The sequence below is a fragment of the Montipora foliosa genome, chromosome 3 (genome assembly GCF_036669935.1).
Source record: "Montipora foliosa isolate CH-2021 chromosome 3, ASM3666993v2, whole genome shotgun sequence".
NCBI classification, from domain to species: Eukaryota; Metazoa; Cnidaria; class Anthozoa; order Scleractinia; family Acroporidae; genus Montipora; species Montipora foliosa.
The window spans coordinates 62,123,841-62,151,340 of record NC_090871.1 but is presented as its reverse complement, the minus strand read 5'-3'; the positions used below and the strand labels follow the sequence as shown (position 1 = coordinate 62,151,340).

General features: G+C 39.5%; 2 protein-coding genes across 2 annotated transcripts in view; one reads left to right on the top strand and one right to left on the bottom strand.

Annotated features, from left to right (window-relative positions):
- Window positions 1–3,033: 3,033 nt before the first annotated feature.
- Window positions 3,034–19,932, bottom strand: LOC137997888 (ATPase family AAA domain-containing protein 3-like). Its single transcript, XM_068844208.1, has 18 exons — window positions 19,628–19,932; window positions 18,856–18,932; window positions 16,147–16,248; window positions 14,191–14,250; window positions 13,537–13,606; window positions 13,196–13,268; window positions 12,925–13,017; window positions 12,558–12,627; window positions 12,401–12,468; window positions 11,073–11,160; window positions 10,905–10,961; window positions 9,927–10,052; window positions 9,086–9,210; window positions 8,453–8,504; window positions 8,310–8,380; window positions 5,736–5,909; window positions 5,439–5,547; window positions 3,034–4,626 (listed from the first exon to the last, which is right to left on the bottom strand). The coding sequence occupies exons 1-18, from the start codon at window positions 19,821–19,823 to the stop codon at window positions 4,444–4,446; spliced, it is 1,794 nt and encodes a 597-aa protein (XP_068700309.1). The 5' UTR covers window positions 19,824–19,932; the 3' UTR covers window positions 3,034–4,443.
- Window positions 19,933–19,966: 34 nt separating this feature from the next.
- The window catches only part of LOC137997890 (vesicle-associated membrane protein 3-like), a 10,606-nt gene continuing 3,072 nt past the window's right edge, over window positions 19,967–27,500 (top strand). Inside the window, exons 1-5 of the mRNA XM_068844209.1 lie at window positions 19,967–20,086; window positions 20,279–20,321; window positions 20,588–20,666; window positions 24,589–24,668; window positions 25,138–25,189. Of these exons, the coding sequence (XP_068700310.1) occupies window positions 20,085–20,086; window positions 20,279–20,321; window positions 20,588–20,666; window positions 24,589–24,668; window positions 25,138–25,189 (256 nt within the window). The 5' untranslated portion in view covers window positions 19,967–20,084. The remainder of the gene's footprint in view (window positions 20,087–20,278; window positions 20,322–20,587; window positions 20,667–24,588; window positions 24,669–25,137; window positions 25,190–27,500) is intronic.

The window sequence follows — 27,500 nt, the reverse complement described above, 5'->3', positions numbered from 1 at the left end:
TGACATAGAAATATTCGACAAGCCCACCTTCTTTTCTTTTTCACTTTCTTTCTTCTGCGACAGCCGTCTTTGATGCTTCAGCAAACGTATTTGTTTCGCCAACGAAACTTTCAGATGTTATTCAATACACACAGCAAGGCCTTTTCACAGCACAATTACCGCTTTTGGGGTTTTATACGCTTCCGAGGGGGATGAAACTAGACACATGTCTAGACTTAGAACACATATTAAAAAAATAAATAAATAAATAAAAGATTCCACCGGAAAATGAAAATTTAAAGAAAAGTTGGCCTGCGAAAATAAAACATGGATGGATTCCTCAAACTTGAAAACCTGACTGCATGCTATATATTGTCTGTTCGGGTCTTTCATTTTGCTAAAGAGGACTTCAAGCAGGCTCTTCAGGTATATGAATATTGGTCTTGGTAACATTCGCTTCATACTGAAATCTCAGTCAAACAGTCTAAAATATCATATTGGAGCCTGAAAACTGAATCAAGCAATATATAGACGACTTTTACTGTTATGCGCTTTTCCAGGCAGTAAAATAAACAACTTGAAATGCAGTTAAATTTTGTTAGCTTCATAGACACTACTGAAACGATTTACTCTCACCATTTGATGGAAATATATAAATCGATCGTTTGCTTTGAAGTTGTAACAGCGATCTCCAGGCGTTTATTTCACAGCTCTCTTTCGCTTCGTAAAACTGTAAACTGAAATTAACAATGAACGCAAATCAAGTCAAATGTTGGTTTTTGATTCTTTTTACGCATTCGAGGGGAATAAAAATAGAAATTCCAGATGAAATAATGTTTATACATGTATGTTACCTTTAGCAGTGCGATTCCAGTGCTTACCATGCGAGAGAAAAAAAATGACTTCCGGTGAATATTAAAGCAATCGAGATCTTAGGCTAAGTAACGCCATTTCCGAGTTCATCTCTGCCCCCTCTTCAAAGTGAGTCTAAGTGCGAAGTTTCTCTTATGAAAATTAGTTTTCATTCATATGTAAAGTAGAACTTATTACCATCACACAAGGTTCGCACTTGGACTCACTTTGAAGAGGAGGCAGACATGAACTTGGCCGATGAGCGTTTTCACTCACGTGACCAGCAGCCATATTGGCCTTCTGAAACAAAAGAAAGTATTTGCATAAAAATAGAGTTCAATTCCCGTAGGATTAGTTTGGTACACCATCATGGCCGCCATTTCTTTGTTTTGGAACACCAACATGGCCGATGTGACGTCATGTAAAAACGCTATATTAACAAGGGCGGTCTGGAGCTGTGAGAAGGCGTGGGATTTGTCACATATGGTTTAGGGGCCGACATTTCCCTCCCTCAATGCCGTACCGGGAGGAACGTCGGTATCTGAAAGCAGCGAAGGGCTAACTGCGTCTAAAAGCGATCGCACGGACCGAAATCACGGGATAACTCATTTTGTTCTACGCTCCGGCCCCACGTACAGAGGTACTACATTTTTCTTTCTTGTTCAAACATTCTGTCAGCGCATGCGCAAATGTTCTGGCTTTCCGATATATACCATACCAAAAAAAAAAATGCTGGTTTTAAAAAGGAATTGACCTTTCAGCTGATCCTACAGGCATAAACGTAACGTAAGAACCGTGCGTGACTGGTCTTCTCGATACTGAGGTGACAGATGGTTTCATGCAGACTGGGACGCCTAAAATGTTTTGTTGTAAAAATGGCGTTTCACGAGTGAAGTTGTCTCTCTGGCCTGTCTGTCAAGTTCAAGCCTCAAGCTAAAAACGTCGATCAACGCTGTATTTTGTTGGCAGGACTGGCTGGCCCGACACGTATAAAATATCAATGAAATGAGAATCGGGGATCTGCCCTTGTCACGGAATGGCAGAATTACCCAGAATTCTTTTTGGGCATGAACGAGGCAACTTAAGAAGCACGAGACTGGCCCTCATCAAACGGCTGAAGCGCGGTCGGAGGAAAAAGTAGTGAGATTTCTATCCAGATACCAAGGAGAAACCCTGGTGTGTGCTGGTAACGTAGACCTTTGATTTTTGAAGAATTTTCTATCATAGAAAATTCGAAACAAAGTAGTGCTTTTTTAGCTGTTATGCGCCGATCAAATGGAAACTTCAACTCCCCCCCCCCCCCCCCCAACCCGGGCAAACCAAGAGCATTTGACTATCTTCTGTGCAAGGGGAGTGGGGAATTTGACCTTTGTCTGCATGGGGTGGGGAAAATTGAACAGGAAGTGTCGGGTTTGAAATAATTGCCTTTTTTCGGGCGCCGAAGTCTCTAACAGCTATAAAACACGTGTTTGGACTAGATGGAAGAGTTTAAGGAAAGAGATGTAGCATTTGTGAGCGATTGGCTTACAAAAGGTCTTTACTAAAGACGGCAGGAGCCGACGACGATTTTTGTTTACTAAGGTATGGCAGACAAATCGTTCAAATACGACGATAGGGTAGGGCATTTGAACACCATTTTGGCCCGAGGGGGAGGGAATTTGAGTGATCCAATCTTCAAAAATTCAAATGCCCGGGCTTTACCTGGGAGGAGGCGGGGGGGGGGGGTGTTGAAGTTTCGAGTTGATCGGCGCATTATCCTCGTAGCATAAAACTGGCCTTTCGTAATTTATTGTCAAAGGAACAAGAGCATACTGAGATGTATATTTCCAGACTCTACATCTCTGTGCAATAAGCGCATTCAAGTTTTTTATTACTGTCGAAAACGCTGTTTTTTAATGATTTTCCTGCTACTGTATATGAAATATAACTGAGTGCACGGTTAGTCCACAATGTTAGGCCAACGCTTGAACAACGACGTGAAATGAGCAAACAGAGGCAGTCATTTTTTTAGAGACAGATAAATACACAGCGCACTCCCAATATTTAGTGCTGATTTTTGGGAGGGTTTATTAGTTAAATAAAACGACGCACTAACGCTATGGAGAAAAAAAATGCGAATAAAAGTTCCTTTCCGAATTCTCACATATTGGACATTGCGGAATGGCTTTCTACTCGCAGCGCAAACATAATCAGCCGGGTGGCTTCATATTTCTTGCTTTTTAATTAATTTTTATTCGGTTAAAAGATCATACTCTACCATAAAAACATGGCGGTGCGAAGGCGAATTATTTTTGTAACTGTGTCACCGGGCTACATTGCGTACCGACGATTCCAAAGATTGAAAGTTCGATCGAAACTAAAAATGACTTAGTATGCTGCAGGGCGTATTTACGTCCGTTATCGTTAAAGACCGTTAAATGCATCCGTTTTATTTTGCAAATAAATACCTACAAATTCCAGAAATAGTTCGTCACATAGCATCGCTGCGAGACAGCAACGGAGCTGAGGCTCGCTACTGAACAAAATCAATCAGAATGGTCTTGTGCTGACAAAAATGTCACGGCGGGCGGTGACACAAAAGTGAAATGAAACCTTAAATTTCCATACTCACGGAATCAAATGAACAAGAAGCTGTTCAACCGGTAGCCTCCCACGCAGGCGTTCTTAGGGCTTCGTCACGCTTTCCTCCCCCACTAAAGTCTGCTGTAACGAAAAACCACTTCCGTTCAACGGCTGCTTGCCCATTATTTAAAGAAACCAATCAGCATTGACTAATTGTGTTGTGCATAGCCAATCATATGCTGTGGAAGAATGCCATACAAAACATGAGTTTACCCAAAGCCGGAAAACGGCCTCTGCTTGGTCGGTAATCCACGAAGGGAAGTGGATCTTCGTTTCCGCAGACGTTAATGGGGGAGGAACGCGGGACGAAGCCCTAAGAACGACAGCGTGGGAGGCTATTCAACCGGTTGCTCTGGCGGGAAGACACATAAACGTGATCCTCGCGGTGGAGCCTGGTTTTAGTAACATGAACTAAAGGTACGTAAAAAATTCGATCGTTTTCATTGGTACAAAGCAGTAATGTAGCAGATCTCGTAACATGCTATTGTTTGGTATTGTAAGCAGCTTCTACTGCCTTTAAGTTTTAATTGTTTAGATTTTTATTTTTGGCTTAGGTATCGAGCCAACAGAACATTTCCGAGTTCATGTCAGCCTCCTCTTCAAAACGAGCCTAAGTGCGAAGTTTTTCTCATGAAAATTAGTTTTCATTCATATGTAAAGTAGGACTAATTTTCATAAGCCTATCACATTCTACATTACCGTCGATAGCTGCTACATGTCATAAAGAGGAGAAAAAAGGAATGCCTCGGAGGTATTATTTTTTCGGGAAAATTCTTGTCGAGGCTGATCGTACCATCTGCTTTACCACCGCAAAAAAATGATTTTCCTGTACAAATAAGCGCCCTAGTTCTTCTCGACCAGAAGCTTCTCCAAGAAGAGGGATGGATCTGGTTACTAATACTGGCACACCATCCTTTGAGAGCAGTAATTTCGATCTTCGCGTTAAGATTTTTGACAAATTCCTAAATCGACAAATCATTGTCCATGTAATTAACAATCTTTTGTTCTTTTTATTAAAGATTCTCTGTTTTTAAGTGTCGTGCTACTTGTCTCGCTCGGTTGTTCGCTACTGTGCCATTCAACTTTCTGCTTGTGTTGTGTAACGGCTTCCTCTACTCTCGCATCCATCATTTCCTCTGTTAGTACACCATCGGGTGAGCCATACGCACTAGCCTAAATACAACAAAAAACAGTAAGGCCGAGACAAAGTATTCATGCCATTTGAAAGTTCACTTTGCATCATTCCTATCCTTTTGCGACGGCTCCTAACACGTTAGAGAACAGCGTAAGTATGACCGCCGTTAAGTTAAAAGGGAGGATGGAAAATTCATCGTCGCCACCCTTTGCGAACCACATACTATAAGAGTGGCCGGGAAAATTGAAAAGCTTTTGCAGTGAATGCGTGTTGTGGGGGCGTGCAGTGCGTGCGATGAGTGCGTACAAAGCGTGCAGTGAATTCGTGAGACACGTACAAAGCGTGAACCCTTTAGACTTTTAGGAGTCGTGTTGAAAACAATTAAATAAAATTAAAACAACATGAGACCAAACTGGAAGGAGTTAGTAAGTTGCCTTTCTCTTCCCTTCTTATTCATTTATAATGAGCAACTCGCGTTACAGCAGGCACTCTTAACATAGTTTCTCCACCTTATTTATTACTCGCATGGGCCACAAAGTCCAGTCCCATTGAGACCCGATGCCCGTTCCGTGCCCGGTGCCCGAGCACGGACGTCACCAACATGAATTTTGATCGAACAGCATGCACCTGCCCAAAATACTTGACTACGATTCGTTGTTTTGTTTGCCAAGAACAATTCCTGACTTTTTGTTCACTGCATCCAAATTCCCCTCTTTAAGCGGGGAACTACCCTACGGACTTGGAAACTGGCCAAAAATCTGCTTATACCGAATCGCCGGGCCAAAATCGACGCCTGTTTCCCAGCATCGGGAACGGGGCACGAAGTCTCAAGGGAGCCCCAGAAACCCACCTGCCAAGCAATTGCTATCTTGGAAATTTCCCGACCCGAAAGTCCTTCGGTCGCTGTAGCTATTTGCTGACACTTCACGTTGAAGTCGAAATTTGCAATCTTCAACCGACTGAAATGAAACCAGAATCACTACGGTTAATTTACTTCCCGATAACCAAGAGGCTACTGCATGCATACTATGAATTGGCTTTGTCTCATTAGTAAACGCCGCACTTTCTGTGAATCTGCTCTTGCAAAAGAAGAAAAGAAGGACAATCACCGAATAAAGGAAGCACTGTTAATCAAGGCAAAACTCACCTTGTTCGCGAACCCGTCGTAGCTGGCTTCAACACGTGCTCTTCAAAATACTGTCGAACCAGTCTCACTCTTTCTTCTAATGACGGCAAAGCAAATTCGACCATCTCGTCCAACCGGTCATTGATTGCCCAGTCAAACTGGTCTGGCTGGTTACTGGCGAGAACTAACATGAACCTGTGAACAAGAACAGCCAAACCAACCAATCATAACGCAAAGAAACGCATTCAGAACGCGTCCGAACGCGGCAAACAGTGGCAGAATGCGTTCCAGCAAGTGGAAATGGATTTGCTTTGGTCTCTGATGGACTGAAAATGACACAAGAGTTTGAAAGCTTATCACCAAGCGAAACGATGCAATCGCAAAATTACTTTTACTGCTGAATGAGAACCATCTTTTTTTGGTTGATATCGTTTTGATCAATCCACTGTAACAAGGCCTGGCCAAACGCTCGCAACATTGCAACGCAACATTTTCAAATTTTCAACGCAACGCGTCAATGTTTAAGTGCTCCAGGCCCCTCGCGAACAAGTGGACCTAGCACGTATGCCCTAGTGCAATAATGTTGCGTGAACGTGGCCAATCTAGTCCCCAGAGTACGCTTTTCTTTTGGTCAGCACCAAGAACACGGCTTCTGGCCACGTCCATGGCAGGAAGTCCGAAAATCACGGACTTCCGGCTTATCTACGCACGCGGAGAAATTTGAAACAACAGTGGTTGTCAACGGTTACAAAAATGGACCTTCACTACGACTGCGCATAAATATTGGAAGTAGCCAGAGTCCGTGTCCTTGGCGCTGACCAAAAGAAAAGCGGACTCTGGGGACGAGATTGCAAGTGGCCAAACGAGTGCAACATCCAAAATGTTGCACGAAAAATTTGACCGTTTTCAAATTTGATCCAACATCATCCAACATGTTGCAACATATCGCAACTGAGTGGCCAAACATATGCAACATGTTTTCTCCAACAATGTTGAAAGATGTTGCGTTGAAATGTTGCGAGCGTTTGACCAGGCCTTAAGAATTTATGCGGGCAGCCAACTTGCAGAATTCCGCAGTAATTTGAGGAACAAGTTGACATTTGGACCAAATTAAAACAGCTCAGTCACAAGTATTTAGCGCTTATTCCGTCTTGTTCATCATGTACAATACGGGCGAACTATCCTGTAACTGGATGGGTACGAACGGTTTTCCATTAAAATAGAAAATGAATGGCTCATTGTTTTATGCTCACGTTGTCATCAAAACCTAAAATTTGGTGATTCCACGTTGTCGTGTTTTGGAGTACGGCAAAGAAATGCTCGTCAAACCCATTGCTTGTGGCGTTTTCCCAGCCGTCATCAGTTGCTTGGGAATTTATGTCGTCGACGAGAACGCCACAAAAGGAACAATAGGGCCGTTTATACAAGGGAAAATAAGCTGCGGCTTACATAAGACGCGAAATGCTCCTATAAATGGATCGCGGCTGAGCGCGGCCAACTGGTGCGATATGACGTAATTTATTTTGATGCCTCTTTTTGGGGTAATTGTGACGCAAGATTTGAGACATTAAAAGATAAATGGTTCGATTAAGAAAACAAGCGAAGAAAAATTATTAAATTAAAGTTTTACAGGTAATCCAGTATCGATCCAGTAAAGTCGAAAACGAACACTTGCGGTGTGCCCCAGAACTTGCACCGGCTGAAGTGACGCAATTATCAAGTTGCTTAGCAATTTCAATAGCATTACAAATAGCGAGAAGTCGTTTCTCTTCCGGGGCACTCCAATGGTTCGCAAGTGCATACGCAGAAGCCGTTCACGGGCTTGAGCCGCGGACAACGCTTGAGTACATTTATACGAACACTTTCACGTCCAAAGTGAGGTGCGGCCAAGATAAGCACAGCCGCAAACTCATTGGATAGGATAAGCCGCGGGGTGAGCTAGCTGTGGATGAAGTAAGCCGTGAGCTTCGATAACGGGGTGTTCGCGTCTTATGTAAGCCACGGCTAATTTTCTCTCGTATAAGCGGCCCTAATGTCATTGGTTTAAAGAGGACAAATAATCGTGCTGCACGAGCGGCACGCATTTTTAGCACAAATTCGTGCAGTACTCTGCACAACAACGACGTGAAATCGCCAAACTTGAGGTTTTGACGACAACGCGCACGTACAAATGTGAATCTTTTTTTTTCTATTTTTACTCTGAAACCGCCGCACCAACAGAGGTTTTGCACGGCAACCATGTTGCATGGAGGGAACAATTAAAATGTTTCGCATTAGAAAGAAGATTTGTTCCAATAGGAAAAAGAAACTATTGTTCCTGCCATGCAACATGGTTGCCGTGCAAAACCTCTAGATATTCTTGGAATACTTCGCCCACATTATGCGACGCAAACGAGCTGGACTAAACTCGAGACTCACGGTATGGTGGTGATGTTTTCGTCGACGTACCTGTACATCTTAAAGTCCCTATTGTCCTTGCTTTACCTCCTTATTATATCTTGTTTTCGCGTCATCTCAGGTAAATTGGTCAAGCAATAAATTCGAAGATGTCTCGGAGCACTGAAGTACGGAAAATAAGTATATTAACTCTCTTACTTGCGGGATGATTCTCCTGTTCTGTAGAGAAAAGCGTTGAGTGTACTTCGAAGATCCTCACTCATTTTTTCCTGAAACGCCACATAAGAAATATATTACCAAATTGTAGCACAGCATTCGGAGCGCTCTCGAGTTCAATTTACCTGATTTCGTTTTCGTAAGAAGGCGTCTGCTTCGTCTACAAAGAGTAAAAGCCTAGAATGGGAAATAACAGCAAATACATTAGCTTGTCAGCAAGAATTTCTTTTGATAGTCAAATTTGCCAACCACAATTCTGGAGCAAAAGAAACTTTCGTTTTGAGAACCAATCAACCTCTGCTTGGTACACTAATAGGGATTTTTTAAGAACCACGTCGGCGACGTCGAACAAAAAATGTGACCTCAAAATTGCACTATCGTAAGTCACCAAATTTTAGGTTTTGACGATAACGTGAGCGTATAACAATGAAGCAGCCATTTTACATTCTTACTTTGAAACCGTTTATACCCGTCCAGTAACAGGGTAGTTGTTCGCTCGTATTGTACAAGCTGAACAAGACGGAATAATCCCGAAATACTTGCGATAGCGCCAAGTTATATTTTGAAGTGACGTTCTCGTACACGTTGCCGTTGTCGTGAGTTTTTGCTAACGTTGCCGTCTTCCTTGCGAAAGCTCCCATGGAAACTTATGGTTAATACGTTTTCCCTCGTAAAATAAAGGTTATTGTATTGTATGACGAAATGGCGTCATCAATTTCGAAACTTTTTGACAAACAACTCGATTTTGTATGTCTCACCCTCTTCTCGATGTCTGTGCCCAATCAAACACTTTATGCATAGCGGTGACGCCCTCCTTTCCCATAGGCACGATATCGCCACCCGTCATGATGCCATAATCCATACCAGAGTGCTTGGCCAGACTCTAGAAAATTCAACAGTACAACAAGGGACTCGAAGACAAGTGTGCTTCAATTTCAGATCAGGTTTATAACTTGGGATGTCACTGGCAAATTACATCTATTCTTCAACGTCGCGCCGTTTAGGCCGGAGTGGAATATGGTAATTAGCCAGGAGTTTGTGCTCATTGTAAAATTTAAGCCCTGTTGGCAGGGACTACTACCGAGATTGGTGACTGCCAACATCACCTTGTTCTATATGGAATTTTCCTCTCAGTTTTTTCTCCACATACTTGTTTCTATAGTTCACCAAATTTGTTTTAGTCAATTCAGTGGCATCACCTTTTTTGCAATGACAGAGGCAAAATCTGCCAGACTCTCGTGACAACACTGATACCGGGTGTCACGTAGAATGGCTGAAGCAAGCTGCTGCTGTTTTAGGGTGCGTTCGATTGACCCTATTCCGGAATAAGAATACGCGGAGTGATGATTTAAAACGGTACGTCTGGCGTTTTGAGGCAACAAGGATAATAAAGATATGTTTAAAATAGCATTTTAGCAGGTGTTTGACAATTTTAATGCGAATCTCCGTAAAAACGAACGATTTCTAACTTCCATTCCATATAATCCTATTCCGGAATATGGTCAATCGAACGCACCCTTAGTCAATCAACTTCAACATCATCATCATCATTGCTAGCGTTATCACAAGCATTTTGTCTTCGAAGTCATCTTTCCTCACCTTTGCAAACATGGTTTTTCCAGTCCCTGGTGGCCCATAAAACAACAGATTTCTGTAGAATCCTTTATTCTTTTTTGTGTTGGCCGTGGCTTTGCTCACTTCTTGGAGTCGAGTTTCGAGAGAAGGCTGCAATTTTATTGAACAGGCACCACTTTAGAAACATTCACGGTTAAATCAAGTATTGATGACATTTTTTCTCTTCATTTGCGGAAAATCGTTGCTGGGAGAAAGATGACCCTAGCACCTTTGTTTGGGAACTAGCTTCACAAACAGATGATACCGTTTCAAATCCTGTTCGGGGAACACCTCGTAACTTGAATACAGCACACTTCTAATGTTATGATTGTTTGCTCTGCCATTAAACATGTTCCCGGTACAGCTGTAACGCTATTGCCCTGTTTTACAGATAGGACTGAATTTTTTGAAAACTGGCATTCTTGCAAGTTTAGCATAACTGGTAGCACACATTTCTTGGTTGACGCAAACGAGCACACTTCAATGAAGCTTGAAGAGGGAATGCTTTTAAATTTTCTTAACACTTCAACACTCGCTGTCATGGCCGCTGTGCATCTAGACATTGCCTTCTCAACAAAACAAGTATACCAGCTAAACTGGCAGAAGCCCACCTTATCGTCGCGTATTGTTTCTTACGAGTAATAACAATTGTTTCTCTTATTGTCAACTAGGCAAATCTATACACAACGTCCATGATAAATTCACAAGAGTGTAATTAATCTTTTGAATTCATGGTGGCATCAACTTCGTAGGTTTTCAAGAAAAAAAGTGATCACTTGAATGATGGATACTAATTATATTATTGCTGCTCCTCATCGAAGGTTTCCAAACCAAACTAACAAATTTGTTCTTTACTTTCCACTTTTCCTAAATGTCTCAAAGTTTCATGAAATGTTAGGTTTACTGTGAATGGCCAGGGAATCATATCTAAGCTTGCAAGAATCAATATTGTGGTATTCTTACCTTCAAAATTATCCCTTGTAAAGAGTCTTCATAATTAACAAAAAGCTTTCTAAAAGTCTGTGGAAAAGACAAGCAACCTATGTTACAACAAACGTCGATAGTTTAAGGGATTCTAAAAGAACAAAAGAGAAATATTGGTCACCAAAAAGACTTTTTAAAACGCCTTGCCTGTATAGGATGCCTAAGAGTTCCAAAAACACTTAGCCGTGACGTGTCTCGTACAAGACTTGGTTTTCCTAAACGTGCTTCAATAAATCTACATGTAAAAACAAAAAATGACATTCCTTCTGTGAGGTACATAATGATGCAGTTTAGGCTTACATGTACAGGTGATGAAAAGACTGCGCTTACAGAACCCAAAAGCGTCTTATACTTTGTTATTTTGCACTACAAGTACATACGAAGAAGTTTGATATATAGTAGGTTTAAGCTGTTTTCAAAATACATACACTGTACATGTACTCAACCCAAAAGGCTGTTGGACCCCACCCTTGCCCTCAAAGGCCTTACCAACACTTAGTGGAAACACCGCAGCTCTCTACAAAGTTCTAACTTCTCTACGCCAGTATAGAATAAAGGTCTGTCGCATTTAGGATTAGATTAGCCCCTGCTGTTTCTGTTGTTCATTTTTTGTGTCTATTGTTTTTTGAACCAATCACTAAAGCTGATGAAATAGCTGCATCTCGACCTGAGGAACTCGTTTCTACTGGGATTGACCATTTTAGGTTGGTTGGGTTATTTCATTATTTTCTATTGGAAAAAAAACATTTTTGGTTGCTTTGTTTGAACAACTTTTTCAACCAGCATCCAACTTGGTTGAAACGGTTAAAAAAGATGGGCCCAGCGACCGGTGTTGTTTATGCAAGCTTTTTAAAGTCGGTGGCGACCTCCAGCCATGTTTTTTTCCCTCAACTTGTCAACGTGGAGAAGTCTGGTAATGATCATTCCCAAATGTTACCATGTTTTGACCAAAAACGGTTGGAAAGGTACATCCTATTAGAAAATCTCAACCACTTCAACCTGAACCGGTTGCAGTTGAAATGCTTGATCCCAACAGAGCACAAGCTAAGTCTTTAAGTTCATTATTAGAGAGTTTAAGCAAAGACAATGGCTACGGCAACGAAAACATCACTCCAAGACATAACTTAACACTACTGCAAGTATTTTGTGATCCTCCCGTCTTGTTCATGTTGTACACTACGGGCAAACTACCCCGAAACTGGATGGGTATGAACAGTTTTGAAGTAAAAGTAGCAAATGATTGGTTCATTGCTACATGCTCACGTTGTTGCCAAAACCAAAAATTTGGTGATTTCACGTTTTTGTTTTGTGGAGCATGGCAAAAATTGCATGGAAATTGGTGCTGCACGTGCAACACGATTGTTTCTCCATTTTTAACCAATGATATTCTTACTTTGTGGCAATGACGTTGCTGTACATGTAGCTGTCGTTTTTGCTTAAACTCCCTCTTGTTACACCACAAGGGGAAACCTAACCTAGCACCTACTCCAGTACCATATTTAGCTGTGTAGATACCAAGGGCGAGAAGGGTCAACCCAGCAGCCTGAAAAAAAGGGGAAATGTCAATCAGCGGTATCAAGGATGATGATGATGATGAATTTTACTTGCAGTTAACCTTCTCTTATCACTTACAGTGGCTGAGATTTTATCCCAATCTGAGATAAAAGCATCAAAACCGGCACCAAGAATGCTTCCAGCTGTCCTAACATGGAGAAAAATAAGCAAATTCAAATGACTTCCTTTTTGTTCTGAGGCTTCAAGCGGTTGCGGTCATAAGAATCACATACAATTTTGTGAAGTAGTTTGCGGAGAATCTCGCTTCAAACATTTTAAGAACCCTAGTGTTGATACAGAACAAGTTTTAACACGTTATGTTCAAAAGCAATTAACTGAAAGCAATTAACTTGTCAAAATACATCCTTATACACCTTCCTGACTATAGATTGTGTACAAAACTTGCAAATTATTTAGAATGACTTTGCTTTAATTTGTTACTCACTTAATTGACTGCAACACAGTTTCTCGTTGCTCAGCAGCTTTTACTCTGATCTTCTCCAGCTTGATGTCTCTGTTTTCACGCTCTATCTTTGCCCTAACAAAAAAACTTTCACTGAGTCACACAAAACATACTCAAATAAATCAAATGTGTCCTGTGTTAATCTAATACATTAAATAATGCCATTATGTGAATCATGAAAAATGATGAAAGGAAACCATCATTGGCATTCGATTTTAAAACGAATAAAATATCAAAAAAAGATGTCCCTCACCTTCCACGGAGTTCAGCTTCAAGCTTTTTCATCTCATTTTCATGTTTTAATTGAGCTTCATATTCAATTGTGCCTAATCCAAAACGAAAAAAAAGATATCATGAGCTTCAAAAGAAAAAAAAAAAATCAACCCCTGTATCTGAGTTTGTAAAACATGATAAAGCATATTATACAACGTTATATAAACATGCAACAATATTATGCGGCTCAAAACTGGTAAATATATCTCTGAGGTCTTATCCCAGGGCTGAGACCTGTGTGCCAGAGTGAGTACAACAAACTGTAACTGAGAAAGGCAGTCTGTTGCCCCCATATCAATCTGTTCTCTCAAGAAGACAAACCTCTTTTCATTGCTTCTTGCTTCTTGACAGATTCTTCTTGTCTAGCCAAGTTTTCTTCATTCATACGACGCTAGTGAATAAATAAATAAATTATAATTAAGTGAAGTATGAGTGTAGTCCAGCTAGGGAAGGACTATTTAGGATTTTGACCGACGTTGTGACTTCCTGAGGGGAAGTCATCTTCAGAGTCAAGTGATTTGTCTAACATCAGTAGATGGTATAACACTCCGGTTATTGATGTGATTGGTCAACTAAGTTGTGATGTTATTGGTTGACTGTCAGTGATACACGTAAATAAGCCTAGATGTCATGGGCTGTGAAGACTGCAAACAGTGATTGGTGAGTTTCGATCCGTGTATAGGTCTAAGGTTTGTACATGTACGTGTATTGTCAAATACAATGGTCAGTTATTGTTACGAAAATAAGTCAGTTAGAGTGTTGTTTGATTGTTGTTGTTGATGTCATTGACAAGTCACTTGTAGGGTGTGGGAAGTTCAAAAGTTTTCAACCATTATAGCACAGAAAACTAACATATGCATGTAGAAGTGGGCATTATTGATTTTATATGATTGGCTAGGTACATTGCGTATGTTTCCTTTCCTTAGTATGTTAATATTATGTTAAATTTTATTCTTATAAATGACTAAAATTCACCTGTTGTGTAAGTTGGTCCTCATAACGCTTCCTTGCTAACTGGTCTTGATACTGAGCCCGCTGTTTAACAGAGTCAAAATTAATTCTCTGCATCAAAAAGACTATTTTCCTACTCTGGAAACAGAACATATCACCAACTCAAGAGCATTAACATCATTTACACTGAAATAATTCAGTTTAAAGACTGTTTTTGATCTGAGTCAGTATTTTATTGTTTGAATCATGTTCCTTTTTAGCTTAGTTCTTCCAAAACACATTGGCTCCTTTGAAAACAAAATCCATTGGGGGGTGGGGGGGGGGGGACTTTGTATATGAAGGGGAGGGGAATGAAGGGAATGAAGGGGAGGGGATGCTTGTAGGAGGAGGCCAATCTGGGTGTGGCCAAGGCCAAGGCCTTTGTTGACCCCTAAACAATATTTAAGGCATATTTAAAACATATTAATGGAGGGGAGGTACACATGGTTTTTGACTGCTTAACCCAATGACACCTCAGACACCCTAGAATGCTCCAGTTAAAGAGTAAAATCATCTGGAGTTAGACATGTAACCCTATAAACAAGACCTTCACAGCTACATATGACGGCATTTTGCCCAGAACACCCTAAGTGAGATCACAATACGAATTTACACCTCTAAGCAAGAGGACAAGCATCCTTGCCCCTTGCCCTTCAAGTCTGCCAATAGCATCACATTATTTTGTTTAAGCTTTGCAGTTGAAAGCTTGGTCCAAACTGGTGCACATTAAATTAATAATAATAATTTTTATTTTTTGACGAGAGGGCAACTTATCGAATCCTGCAATCTGATTGGTTCTTCGTGCCGTCCGGATTTTCCTATTCCTATCTCTGCCCAGAGGCACAGTAACGCTTGGAGAGTTTTTGTCCTTGACCTTTAATTTCCATTTTTTGACACCGAATCTGTTCAAATACAGGTTACTTTTTATGAGAAAAGAGGTTTGAAAATAGAAATTATTCAAATAAAAATATTTCTCTTTGAAACGTTCAGTTTGTAAGTTGCTTTAATACTACATTTGCTTTCAAGTGCGATGCAAGTCAACAATTATTTAAAAAAGGTTTTCAGAGAGGAAAGGAGAGAGAAGAAAAAAATAGGCTTGCCGTCCAGTGTTTTCATGGACAATTTTTTTTAGTTTTTTGTCATTTCTTTCGATAATTGAATCAATCAAGTAGAGCTATGATCTTCGCAGTTATGAACGCAATTTTTACAATTGCGTAGAGAAGCCTGAAAAATTCAGGACTTCAATGGGTTTGAACCCGTGACCTCGCAACACCGGTGCGATGCTCTAACTAACTGAGCTGTGAAGTCACTGACGTTGGGAGCTCATATATGATTCATTTCATATACCATTTCATCATTGATTCATTCCTCACGGGACCATTAGAACCCACAAATGACCAGCTCCCAACGTCAGTGGCTTCATAGCTCAGTTGGTTAGAGCGTCGCACCGGAATCGCGAGGTTACGGGTGCAAACCCCGTTGAGGTCATGAATTTTTCAGGCTTCTCTACGTAATTGTAAAAATTGCGGACCTCCCAGCTGGCAAATAACATACATGAATATAAGCTTAACCTCCATCCCAGACATCAGCACTGCACTGATGAGGCCCAGAAGGCCGAAACAGTACTGTCTGCAGTTAGATATAGCTCTTTGGCATTACAAAGCTTTTGCTTTCATGTCCAAATTGAGCACTCTACTGGGATGAGTCATTGCCGCTAGCAATTGCGCATGCTCACTAGCTCGCTAGTTTGAGCACTCTGGCATGGCTTAGATGTACCACATGTGTGGGACATTTGGGGTGGCTTTATAAGCTTAACCTCCATCCCAGACATCAGCACTGCACTGATGAGGCCCAGAAGGCCGAAACAGTACTGTCTGCAGTTTGAATGTATTATATATATATATATATATATATATCTTTCTTTTATTTTTCCATTCCTACCTGTTGATGTTGTTGAGTTTCTGCTGCCAGGGTTTTCCGTTTCTCCTCTTGTTCAACTCGAGTTTTGTCCAATTGCATTGCTTCTATATTTGCATCAAACTCCTACTTGTAAAATATAATTATTATAAACTAGTTCCCTATACCAAAAGCAGGCCTTCTGAAAGGGTGAGCGGGTGCAGAACCGCACAATTCGGTAAAACCCGCACAATTCCGCACAATTCGGGAAAATTTGCAAAATACCGCACAATACGGACTTATCTACTCAAAATTTTAATCAAAACGCCTTTTTCTATTGAGTATCAGGAGATCTAGAATATATTTAGGCTATTTTCAGACTATTTACCTTGCAAACACTCTAGTATTTCCACGCTTTCAGCGAACAACTCGTCGATTGGGTTACACAAACAACAAGGCGCCTTCACCTTGCCGTAGCTTGCGCTGTCCTAGGCACTAGTCTACTTCTCATTCTATTTTTCATTGGTGGTTTGTGCCTATTGTTTTCTAGCGAAGCACAGGTGTTGTTAAATAAGGCCATGTGACTTTTTAATGCAGAGCGAAAATAAGATCACTCATGATTAGTGACTGATACAGACTATTTAGATATACATGACGTACATTAGAGGTTCCCTAGGTTTTCTGGGGCAATTTCCTTGAGTGGTTTTGTTTAGCACATTCGATTGCTTCAACAAACATAAAATCAGTTTTAAATAGGTTCTAAACTTCAGTCAGTAATATAAAAATCATTCGAAGTAAAATGTAGAGGTGAGTCAGCCATTACAGCAGGAATTTCACTTTGATATGGTTAAAGAAAAGGTAGACAAGGAGAACACGATGTTTGCAAGATTGCGCAATCTCGCACAATTTCCCACACAATTGACTTTTTTCCCTCACAATTGGCCTCCAAAATAGCACACAATTTTAATTTTTTTCCCGCACCCTGTCAGAAGGCCTGCAAAAGTCTCTAAATTTCATACATACTTAAAAACGAAGATGCACTATAAAAGTGATCGCTTCAAGCTCTGGTTTTGTTCGACTTCATTCCAGCACAACTGATGACTGCTTCTTACATGTGTACATTGAATAGCCCAGGCAGGAATCTACTTCAAAAGTTATTGAAACCAGTGCTCGAAATTAGTGGTTGTTCGGTCATCCGAGACAACCAGAAAGTTTACCAGGCGACTAGTTTTTGGTAAAATGAAAAGGTTGGTTGCCCAAAGAAAAAACAATGGACAACCCAGCCAAAAAGTAGAAAATGTATTACACAAGCAACACCCGACTCACTCAATGGTTTTCTATTGTCAATATCTGATAGTGGTGTGAAGTTAACAATAATTAATTTGCAGTTGAGCATTTCCTGTGTTTTGAATATCTGTGGCTTTTAGAAAAAAATTTCAGATAAGGAAATTCACATGTACACGTGGCTGGCGATGGAGATCGAAGACTGCTGTAAATGCTAAAACCCAGACTTCCACAAAAAAACCACACGTTCACACTTAGAACTATGGGATACTCAAGGTCTAATGCCACGCATCTAAACAAGGCGTGCTTAATCATCAGCAGGTTTCCTAATGGGTAAACAAGAATTTATTAGGGCAACCAAATTTACGGATTTAGTTGCCCAGCTTTTAAAACTGGGACAACCTGGAAGTTTTTTAAATTTCGAGCACTTTTGAAACCCCTGAAGATTGTGATCAGCAAAAAGCAACATAGAGACCTGAAATCCCAATAAATATTTCCAGCAAGAGAACAAGGGATGGGGAATGATGGAAAGGTGTAATGCGCCCATAGGAAGCTATAGGATACAAGTTGCTGGCAACTTGAGTAACTGAAAAATGAGAGTCTTAGGCAAAAAAATTATTCGAGCCTACGACTTCCACAACACCTGTTGGATGCTCTACACATTGAGCTACTAGAACTCCTAGAGCACTGGGTTGTTTATCTTGGTCCTGAATGGATAATGTGCCCACTGGTCTGTGGGCTCTACACAGTCATACGCCTCAATTTTGCAAATACATTTTTCATTTTTCAATGCTCGTTTCATCGGCGTTGCCAAGCATCTTGTATCATATCCTTACGACAGGAGGATTACACCTTTGCATCATTTCATGTACATGTATTTGTATAAACTGGGGTGAATGACTTTGTAGAGCCCGCAGACCATTCTAGTAGCTCAATGAGTAGAGCTTCTGTTCAGTGTTGTGGAATTGACCATACCCTATAGGGAATATGGCCAAAGACACACACTCAACAAAACAACAGAATAAAAACAACAACAATAATTTGTTGAGAATATGCAGCAAGTGCAGCCATTGAATTTGATCCTGGTAGTCTCTGGTTCAACATCTCCATTGCACTTGTAAATAGCCAGCTGGTTTGCCTCCAGCCAGTAGGAATCCTTAACAATAATAATAATAATAATAATAATAATAATAATAATAATAAATGTTGTTGTTGTTGTTGTTGTTGTTGTTGTCCAGGTATCTCGTAAGACGTACTTGCCCAGTTGACGACTTTGATAAAAAATGAATATGGATCCTTGATAATGATAAAATAAAAAAAATCGTGAATGCCAAATTGTGCATCTTATTATCACAACAATACATTCATCGTGGACGATTATCAACACAATGTAAACAAATCCTTGTTTTTATCCTGATGTGTGCAAGTGTTCTTTTGGAACTCAGACTGCCTGTAAATTTTCCACTATACCTTGATCTTGCGCTGTTGCTCTAACTGCTTGGTTGTTTCCTGTAATCGTGCCATCTCTAAGGCTTCTTTTGAATGATCTGAAAGTGGAAATAACAATGATATTGATATTCATGACAGTACTGAACTTTAGTTACTGTGATTTTTATAATTCTGTGGAATCTCATCCTCAAGCGCCAACTGCCAAACTGCATTTTGGCTTCCACCAATCAAATGAAATCAATTCATGCATGACAATTTACCAATCAGCATCTTTGGTTCCCACGACACATTCATACATTTGAACTTGACGCCAATGGAAAGCGATGGAATATACCGTATACAATGTATGTACGAATCTTTTCACTGAAGAACCTCTAAAAAGATATCATAATGGTATTCGAGCTGTAAACTAAACAAAAAAATTTGGAAGACTTCACAGAAATCAATTTGAATCATGTCAACTGGTATCAAATCCTAGGTTGGTTTTTGAGGAGAGGGGAAAACCGGAGTACTCGGAGAAAAACCTCTCGGTGCAGACTTGAGAACCAACAAACTCAACCCACATGTGACGCCAAGTCTGAGACTCAAACCCGGGTCACATTGGTGGGTGGCGAGTGCTCTCACCACTGCGCCATTGCTGCTTCCTAAACAGTGATAATGATGATGACGATGAGTACAATATAAAGGAATGTCATGGATGATATCAATGCATACAGTTTGAAGTGTACACAATACAGCATTTTTAAGATTGCCTTTTATATAGGGTTTAAAGCGCACTTTTTAATGCACTTACGTGATTTCTCCAACTCCCTTGCAGCCTTGGCAGCTCTTTCCAGGCCCGCAGGATCGAAGCTTCTCCAAACCGGGGCTGGTTTGCCTTCAGATGTTTCATCTTTCCCTCCGCCATCCCCGCCTCCTGGAGGATCCGGAATCAACGGCGGTTCCTCGCCTGATGGTGGAGGCTTGTTGACTCCAAACAACCAAGACATCAAACGAAAATCTCAATGACAAAAACGACGAATTTTTAGGGAGAAATTTATGATGCAAGTTTGTCACACGTGCGTGCGTGCGGTGTACTCTCCAATGATCCTCGATTTCATGCTTACTGCTTAAGGGAATCACCGCTGGTTAATGTTCATCGCGGGTTCTTTGAATGACGTCACTGCACATTTTTAGTAAAGAGCGAGAAGGGTTTATTTGCAAGTTGCTACAGAGAGTTTAGTTGAGGAGTTCAGACACTCAGCATCAAAATGTAAGGACGGCCTATTTCCTTTTTCACTAACAAAGCATTGGTCGAGATGGTTTTACTTTACGATTCCTCATCCTGATGAAAATGAGGCTGTACATACGTACTTTGCCAAGCACAACTTTCTCTCATGGTTTGAGTCCCTCCAGTTGCTTTTACTGCAATAATAACTGGAAACGGTTTTTTTTCTCTTTTCAGGTCGAATAAAAGGTTACAACAGACACAAGCCCAAGTGGATGAGGTAACTCAAATGATTTTTCGTGATACCTGTCGATGTACAAATTCCGAAAATGAGCTACAGCAGTTCGTTCAATATTTTCTTTTTCCAAGTTCCTTTTCTCAACGAAAGACCTAACTTTGCGGATGTTGTAAAGCACAGCGGAATATTATAGGACTTCCTCTTCTAAGACTTGATCAAATTGCATTTTGCTGTGGTCTGTAAATGACAGCAATTACTATTTATTTTGTGTTTATTTTTTGCGGTGTCGTGTTTTGATTTTTCTCTAGGTTGTGGACATCATGAAAGTCAATGTTGACAAAGTGTTGGAGAGAGATGCAAAATTATCGGAACTTGATTCTCGGGCTGGTAAATGAAACTAAGTTTATAATATACCTTGGCTAAAATGTTTGGAACTTGTGCCGAAAACCCGAAACGATTTAAATTGCGATGATGTGGTTAATTTTAGATCTGATCTCACTGAGGGGAGAATATATAAGTTTTAGATCATTGACTCTATACATAGGCTCAATAATTATTATATATTTGAAATGATCGACCTAATCTCGTATTGTTTATAGTGATAACTTTTCGCTATTCTTCCTTTTTTGTTCATGTGCCTTGACATTTGCCCTCCTTAGTGTATTTCTCAAATAGTAAGGAATTTTTGAGAATGTAGGAAGTTGAAGGATCTTTAACATCACAATCTTACAATCTTACAAAACTGTTTCGTAAGTGCCTTTCAATACTTGAAGTGTTCAAGTGCAGGATATCTCGATCTACTGCCAAATTTCTCAAGAGCACATCAGGTCTCATGCCATTAAGAATGTAAGAAACTTGTTAGTTTCAGAGAAAGTTGCTCAGAACTAAGAAATGATAAAATGAATATTATACTTCAACAAAGTGAATTAACAAACGTTTTGGGTCATTGTAGTAAACTTGACAAAGGATCTGCTTTGTTTGCAATTTATTTGGGGGATAAGAATAGAAGTGCAATAATCCTGCACTAAAAGATTAGCTAACACCTTTTGTGTCTTACCGCATCATGAGTGATGCGATTTCCATGTTTCCATTGTTCAACTTTTTTGGGTGGCATTTTTGTCCAAAAAAAGATTATAGTCAAGTACAGTATTGTACTCTGGTAAGGAATTGCTCTTGTGGTCAAAAATGAGCCTTTTGTGGGTAAACTGGAATCACTTGTATTTGAGATAAGAATTTCGTGTTTAAGGGATGTTACCTGCTTACTATGAAGGCATGTAACCTCTTTAATATAAAAATGACAATTTTTTTCCTCTTACACTATATTTGTCCTTGTTCAAAAAGAATAATATTTCAAATGATTTTATATTCATGTCACTCTTCGTCTGCGCTACTTGTAATACTTGTTTTCTTGGTTGAATTTTGTGGATTCAATCCCCAAGTCAGGGAAGAGAAAGGAAAGGAACTTTATTTAAGTTTCTGGTCTTCTAGAGCTGGAGCACTAATTGGACACATGCACTGTAAACTAAAATTATCAATGAATTAATGCAAATCAAATGAAATGTTGGTTTTTGAGGAGGAGGTAAAACCAGAGTACCCAGAGAAAAACCTCTCGGTGCAGAGTAGAGAACCAACCAACTCAACCCACATATGACGCCAAATCTGGGAATCAAACAAGAGCCACATTGGTGACTACTATAGTTTGAGTATAGCAACAGACTGTTTTTAATCTTAGGTTTGCTAATTTCGGGAAAAAGTAGCCAATGCTCTTCGTCAGCTGTCGGCATTCATATTGAAACCACTGCCAAGTACAGTTAAATTGTATTTTCCACCTGACGTGACTTAAATGTGCTGTCTTTTTTGTTTTATTGAAATGAAGATTGAAGTGAATCTTTCACTTCGCCGAAAAGAGCTGGGGCACAATAGAACAACCCTCTTGTGCACTGTGAGCTTATAAGACCAAATGTTTTATTTCATTTTTTGTGCACTGCTCAAGACATCTATCAAGTGCTATAATATGTCTGAAATTTGTCGAATGTAGTAACACGTAACTCCAGATGACTATTTGGTTCAGGAGTCAAACCCTCAATAATGGTCTCAAAATGCAGGCAATTGCACCTCTGAGAGTATGAAAAAAATAAGTTTCTCGATCTCTTGACCCTCCTACTTTGGCAGGAAAGCTCTATGGTCCTTCAGTTATCCTACACGCCTGTTTTTCTCCTCCTTATAAAAATATCAACAACATCCCTGCACTTACTGCACTCTGGACAACATGAGTACTGCTAGCTTTAAACAGTTCAGAACTGTCGGAATTTGTGCCCATGACCACTATAACAAATTTTTAACATTATTAACTACTGGCTGCAATGCTCTACCAACAAAGCTACAGTTGGGCTTTGTCGTTGGGGACCAGTGTAATATATTGTGAACTAAAGGAAATCCCTTAAATGTAAATTTGGTCAGTTTTCCATAGGTGGAAACCTTTGTCCTTTTAGGTCTAATTTCTTCTGTTTTTATAGTTTCTCATATGATCATAATACTTATTGTGACTGAGTCTGTCTGTTATAATGTGTATTGTGTAGCATGATCCATATAATGAATTCATTTATTTTACGGAATTGAATACCCTAAACGTCCGTGTATAAGCCGCATCCGTAGATAAGCCGCACCCCCGATTTGGAAGCGTAGAATTTGGAAAAAAATAAAAGCAATACAGTTTGAAGTTTCGGTAGAGTTGTATTGCCACAAACAACCAAAGACAAACAAGAAAGGTTTCGAAACACCGATATAGAAGTTGTGGCTATCTTTCACATTTATCAAGTCTAAAGAAAGCGAAATTTCATTTTTCATACCTTCCTTTTCATTGGAATTTACACCATCTTTAACATAAAATGCGCTTTCGATCCGATTTTTCAACATGATCACTTCGAACAAGTGCTTAGTAGCCAAGTTTTAAATGTTGGGAGGAGTCTGGGCTAGAGCCTGGCCATCGTCTGGGCATAAACAGAAAGCACGCACACTGATCCAATCATTAATTAATTTTACAATACTTCAGGTAATTTATAAAAAAGATGCTACTGTTCCTCACATGAACATCTGATAAAGTCAGTGTTTTATCGTTAAAAGCCATAAAAGTCCTCGGTATCGCTATCTCCAAAGAGATTCTCATAGGTTTCTGGGTCAATTTCTGCTTGTTGCTGTTCGAAACTATCGGCGTAAAGCAAGTCCATCTTCATTCTCATCTGATAATGCAGTCGACAAATTTGCCGTGAAGGTAGTAAAAAACAACGAAACAGTCGGCCATTTACCTCGCGAGTACTCGCGAATTTTGTGGTACAGTACTTTATCGCACATGGCAGAAAGATATGTGTGGAAGTGACTGGCCGCAGACGTCACTGCAAACAGCTGTGGGGAGGAATGGAGATTCCTTGTATGTTGGTGTTTAGTTCAAGTAAAGCGAAAATTAATCGCTTGAAAGAACTCTTGGAGAGCAAGATTCGCCGATAAACACTCCAAGACACAAACGGCTGCTCAATAGGAGCCACCACTCAATGAAAAAGTCAATGACCCACAGCAACACGTTCTCAATTTCTTTTATGTTTATTTCTCGGCACCTTAAGAAGTTTTATGAATATTAATTAGGTTTTTGAGAACTCCAAACACTGATGTATCCATGGATAAGCCACACCCTCGATTTTTGGCTTCAATTTTGTGAAAAAAAGTGCGGCTTATACATGGACGTTTACGGTACATTGAGTGAAATATCCCATTGTCAAGACGTTATACACCAGGAATGAGAGAATATGGTGGTAAATTATAAGGAGGTGTCTGTTTAATGGTTATTGATTGCATTTGAATTTATGTTTATCGTCTTCTTTAAATTAAGCCTGCTACATACGGTGAGGAAAGAGCTGAGCAAACTGCTCAGCTCTTTTCTCACATGTGCGGGGAAATGTTGGTGAGAAATTTGCCTCGTGAGGCCGTGAGGATAGAATCAAACATGTTTGATATCATCCAATAAAAATGATATCAGTGGGTCAAGATGGTATCAGCACTGAAGTCAGGTGGGGGTGCCATGTACTGTATTTTAATTGGATGCTCGATTCTCACTATGGCTGCACAGAATGAAGAATTTGCCTCAGGAGGTCAACAATATCCAACATGTTTGATTTTGTGCTCGCAGCCTTGCAAGGTGAATTTCTCACCCACACACATGAGGAAATGGCTGAGCATTAATTAAGCTCAGCTCTTTCCTCACCGTGTGTGGTGGGCTTTACTCTTAACAATCTGTATGTGTTATTGTTGTCACCAGATCAGTTACAAGCTGGTGCTTCACAGTTTGAGCACAGTGCCGCCAGATTAAAGCGTAAAATGTGGTGGCAAAACTGCAAGGTTTGTTTTAGATCCTTGACCTACATGTAATTATGGTATCAGCCATCATTAGGCCTTTGATGCATAGTCTGTATCCAGTACTTTAAAACTCTTAGTTTGACTTGAAGTCCATAGTCCATAAAGCTCCATTTGCAAGCTCATTCATCGCTATATTTAATTAAATGTCATTGTCGATTGAAAGGTATTGTCTAACCGATTAGTAGGGCATGTGTGCCCAGCAATAAGCAATGAGACCTTAAGTGCTAATCAGTCACTGAAAAGAATGTCCCTATTAATTAAATGTCATTGTCGATTGGAAGGTATTGTCTCACTGATTAGTAGGATATGTGTGCCCGGCTATAAGCAATGAGACTTTAATAAAGTTATTATTATTATTATTATTATTATTATTATTATTATTATTATTATTATTATTATTATTATTATTATTATTGCCTGTGTTAATTTTAGCTTCTTTTGTCCCTTACAGATGTGGATAATTCTCATTGTTGTCATCGCGGTAATTATCGCAGCCATTGTCAGTAAGTTTTACACTCAAATGTTCCTATTATTTGCATGACGTAATGCTGCTAGCTCTTTGTGTAACTTTCAGTTCCTACATGTATATTACATGCAAAAGGTTTATATTAGTTGTACATCCAATACTTTTACTTGGACCTTAAGTGCTACAATGTTGGCCCCAGTGAGTTGTTTGAAGCCTGGTGGATAACACTTTCTGCCATCTGCTATCCAGTTGGTAACTCTATTTGTTTTGATAGTGCTTATCCACTGGATACGTGTATGTAGCTCTATCCACCTTTTGAACAAGCAACGCTTGGACAACAGGAGTTCAATAGACCTTTCGGGCCACTTTTGTTCTTTTGGTGCATAACCTTGAATGGAGGCCCCACTCAACACAATGTTGATCAGGAAGAAATGCGAACAACCAGGCCATGTCTCAAAATTAATGTTCTTTTGAGGGAAAGGAGGAGCAGTGATAAGAAGATTGTGTTCTTCTGGGAAAATAGGATGTTAGCTGAGGGAAAGGAAGATAGTTGGCATTCCTGAGTTGGGTGGACTCGTTGAAGTCTTAATTAGCTAGTGAAATGGCAAAAGAGTGCTTATTTTTTGTAGTGAAGGGCATTGAAAAATGTGTATACTTGTAGAAAATTGCTTAACAACCAAACAGATTGCTGACAACGTCATTATTTTGCAGTGGAAAGATGTAAATGTTGAAAAACTTGAAGCAAATAATGACATTTCAATGAATATTTTGATTAAACCTTTCTGTGTAGGGAATTTTAGGAGAATAATCTGTGCCGACTGATCATTAATAATTATTTTTGCATCACTGATGAACAGCTAGCCACTTAATTGAAATATTTGATTGCTTAAATTCTTTGCTCTGATTTGGGGATTTTTGCCTTAATTATATTGTTAAACAAGGCAGAGGTTTACTGTCTGGGAAGGGCAAACTGGAGAAATAAACTGATATTAATGAAGAATTAAGAGGAATTTCTTCATGTAAACTTAATCCTTCTATTCTTAATCTTCCTATTGGAAATAAACGGTAGCTTTATTTTAGTTTGTAGACACAGTTAGGACTCTAGAGATGCTACTTGTTTATTCAATATTACAGCACAATCTATAGGCAACATTTTCTTATTATAATGGACTTTGGATAGTACTCTCTTATAATCAAGGTTGCCACTTGAACATTGTTCGAATCATTTCTAGAATAGATCACTAAGTGGGCAAACCAATGACCCTGAATTATCATCAGAACTTCTTCACATTTTATTAATTTCTATCATGGTCAAAATTTAATAATTTTGAAGAAACCACCATTAAATTTATTTTTAGCACAATATTTGCTCCTAAAAGGTCTAATTAAGAATATTTACCCTGGCTTGGCTAAGATGAGGTATTTGAATAAAATTAGTTGAAACAATTAATTTTTATCAAATATTTTTCATACATGCACCCAAGTGTCATCCTGTATTTTAGTGGAGTAGCAATTTGCCATTAACATTCCATTAGAGAATAACATTACTGTCTTCCATCACCTGACAGAGCATTCCAAACCCCTTAATACAAAATGTAAATCCCTTCCTGCTTGGGACAGACATCCAACATGGACACTGACTGTGGGTTAACCAGCTGCATATACCGAGCATTTCTGTTCGTTTCTGAACAAAAAAGATTTTTGATGTTCTAGCTGTAGAAAAAATGGCTCTCGCCCAATTTTTATTTGGTTAAAATATCCAAGATCTTGTTCTTTGGACTTTCTTTGCTGTAGAAAACAATGAAAATATACACTTGTTATACAGGACGGTTCGTTCACTAAAGATGTTAACCAAGAAAAAAATTTCTAAACTTTTAGATATAAAAAAACTCTAGAACATTTTGGCGCAGTGAAATTGTTGAGCTAACTGTTACATGACTATGGCTGAGAATTGGCCCAGTTATTTTTATCTTCTTTATGTAAATTTTGTTTGTTTTTTTATTCTTTTCAACTGCCTATCTGCTGAGCCTAGATGATTTTTTTTTGCAAATGCCCCTGCTTTGGAGAAAATACTTTTGCAAAATGATTGTTATTATTTATCAATATTGTTACGTGCAAGTGGACATCATTATATGAATAACAAAATTGTTATTGTTACTCACTTAGAGCAGTTTTCAAATGACTGTCGAAATTAATATTGTTATGCGATTGCAATTGCTATGCTTAGTGATTGGTTTAAAAATCTGGTGCCAGTTTATCAACCAATAAGAAGGAAAACCAAAACCAATCACTACTTGCATGCATGACTTTTCGCTTGCTTTGAGCACCATCCCATAATGCATAATGTT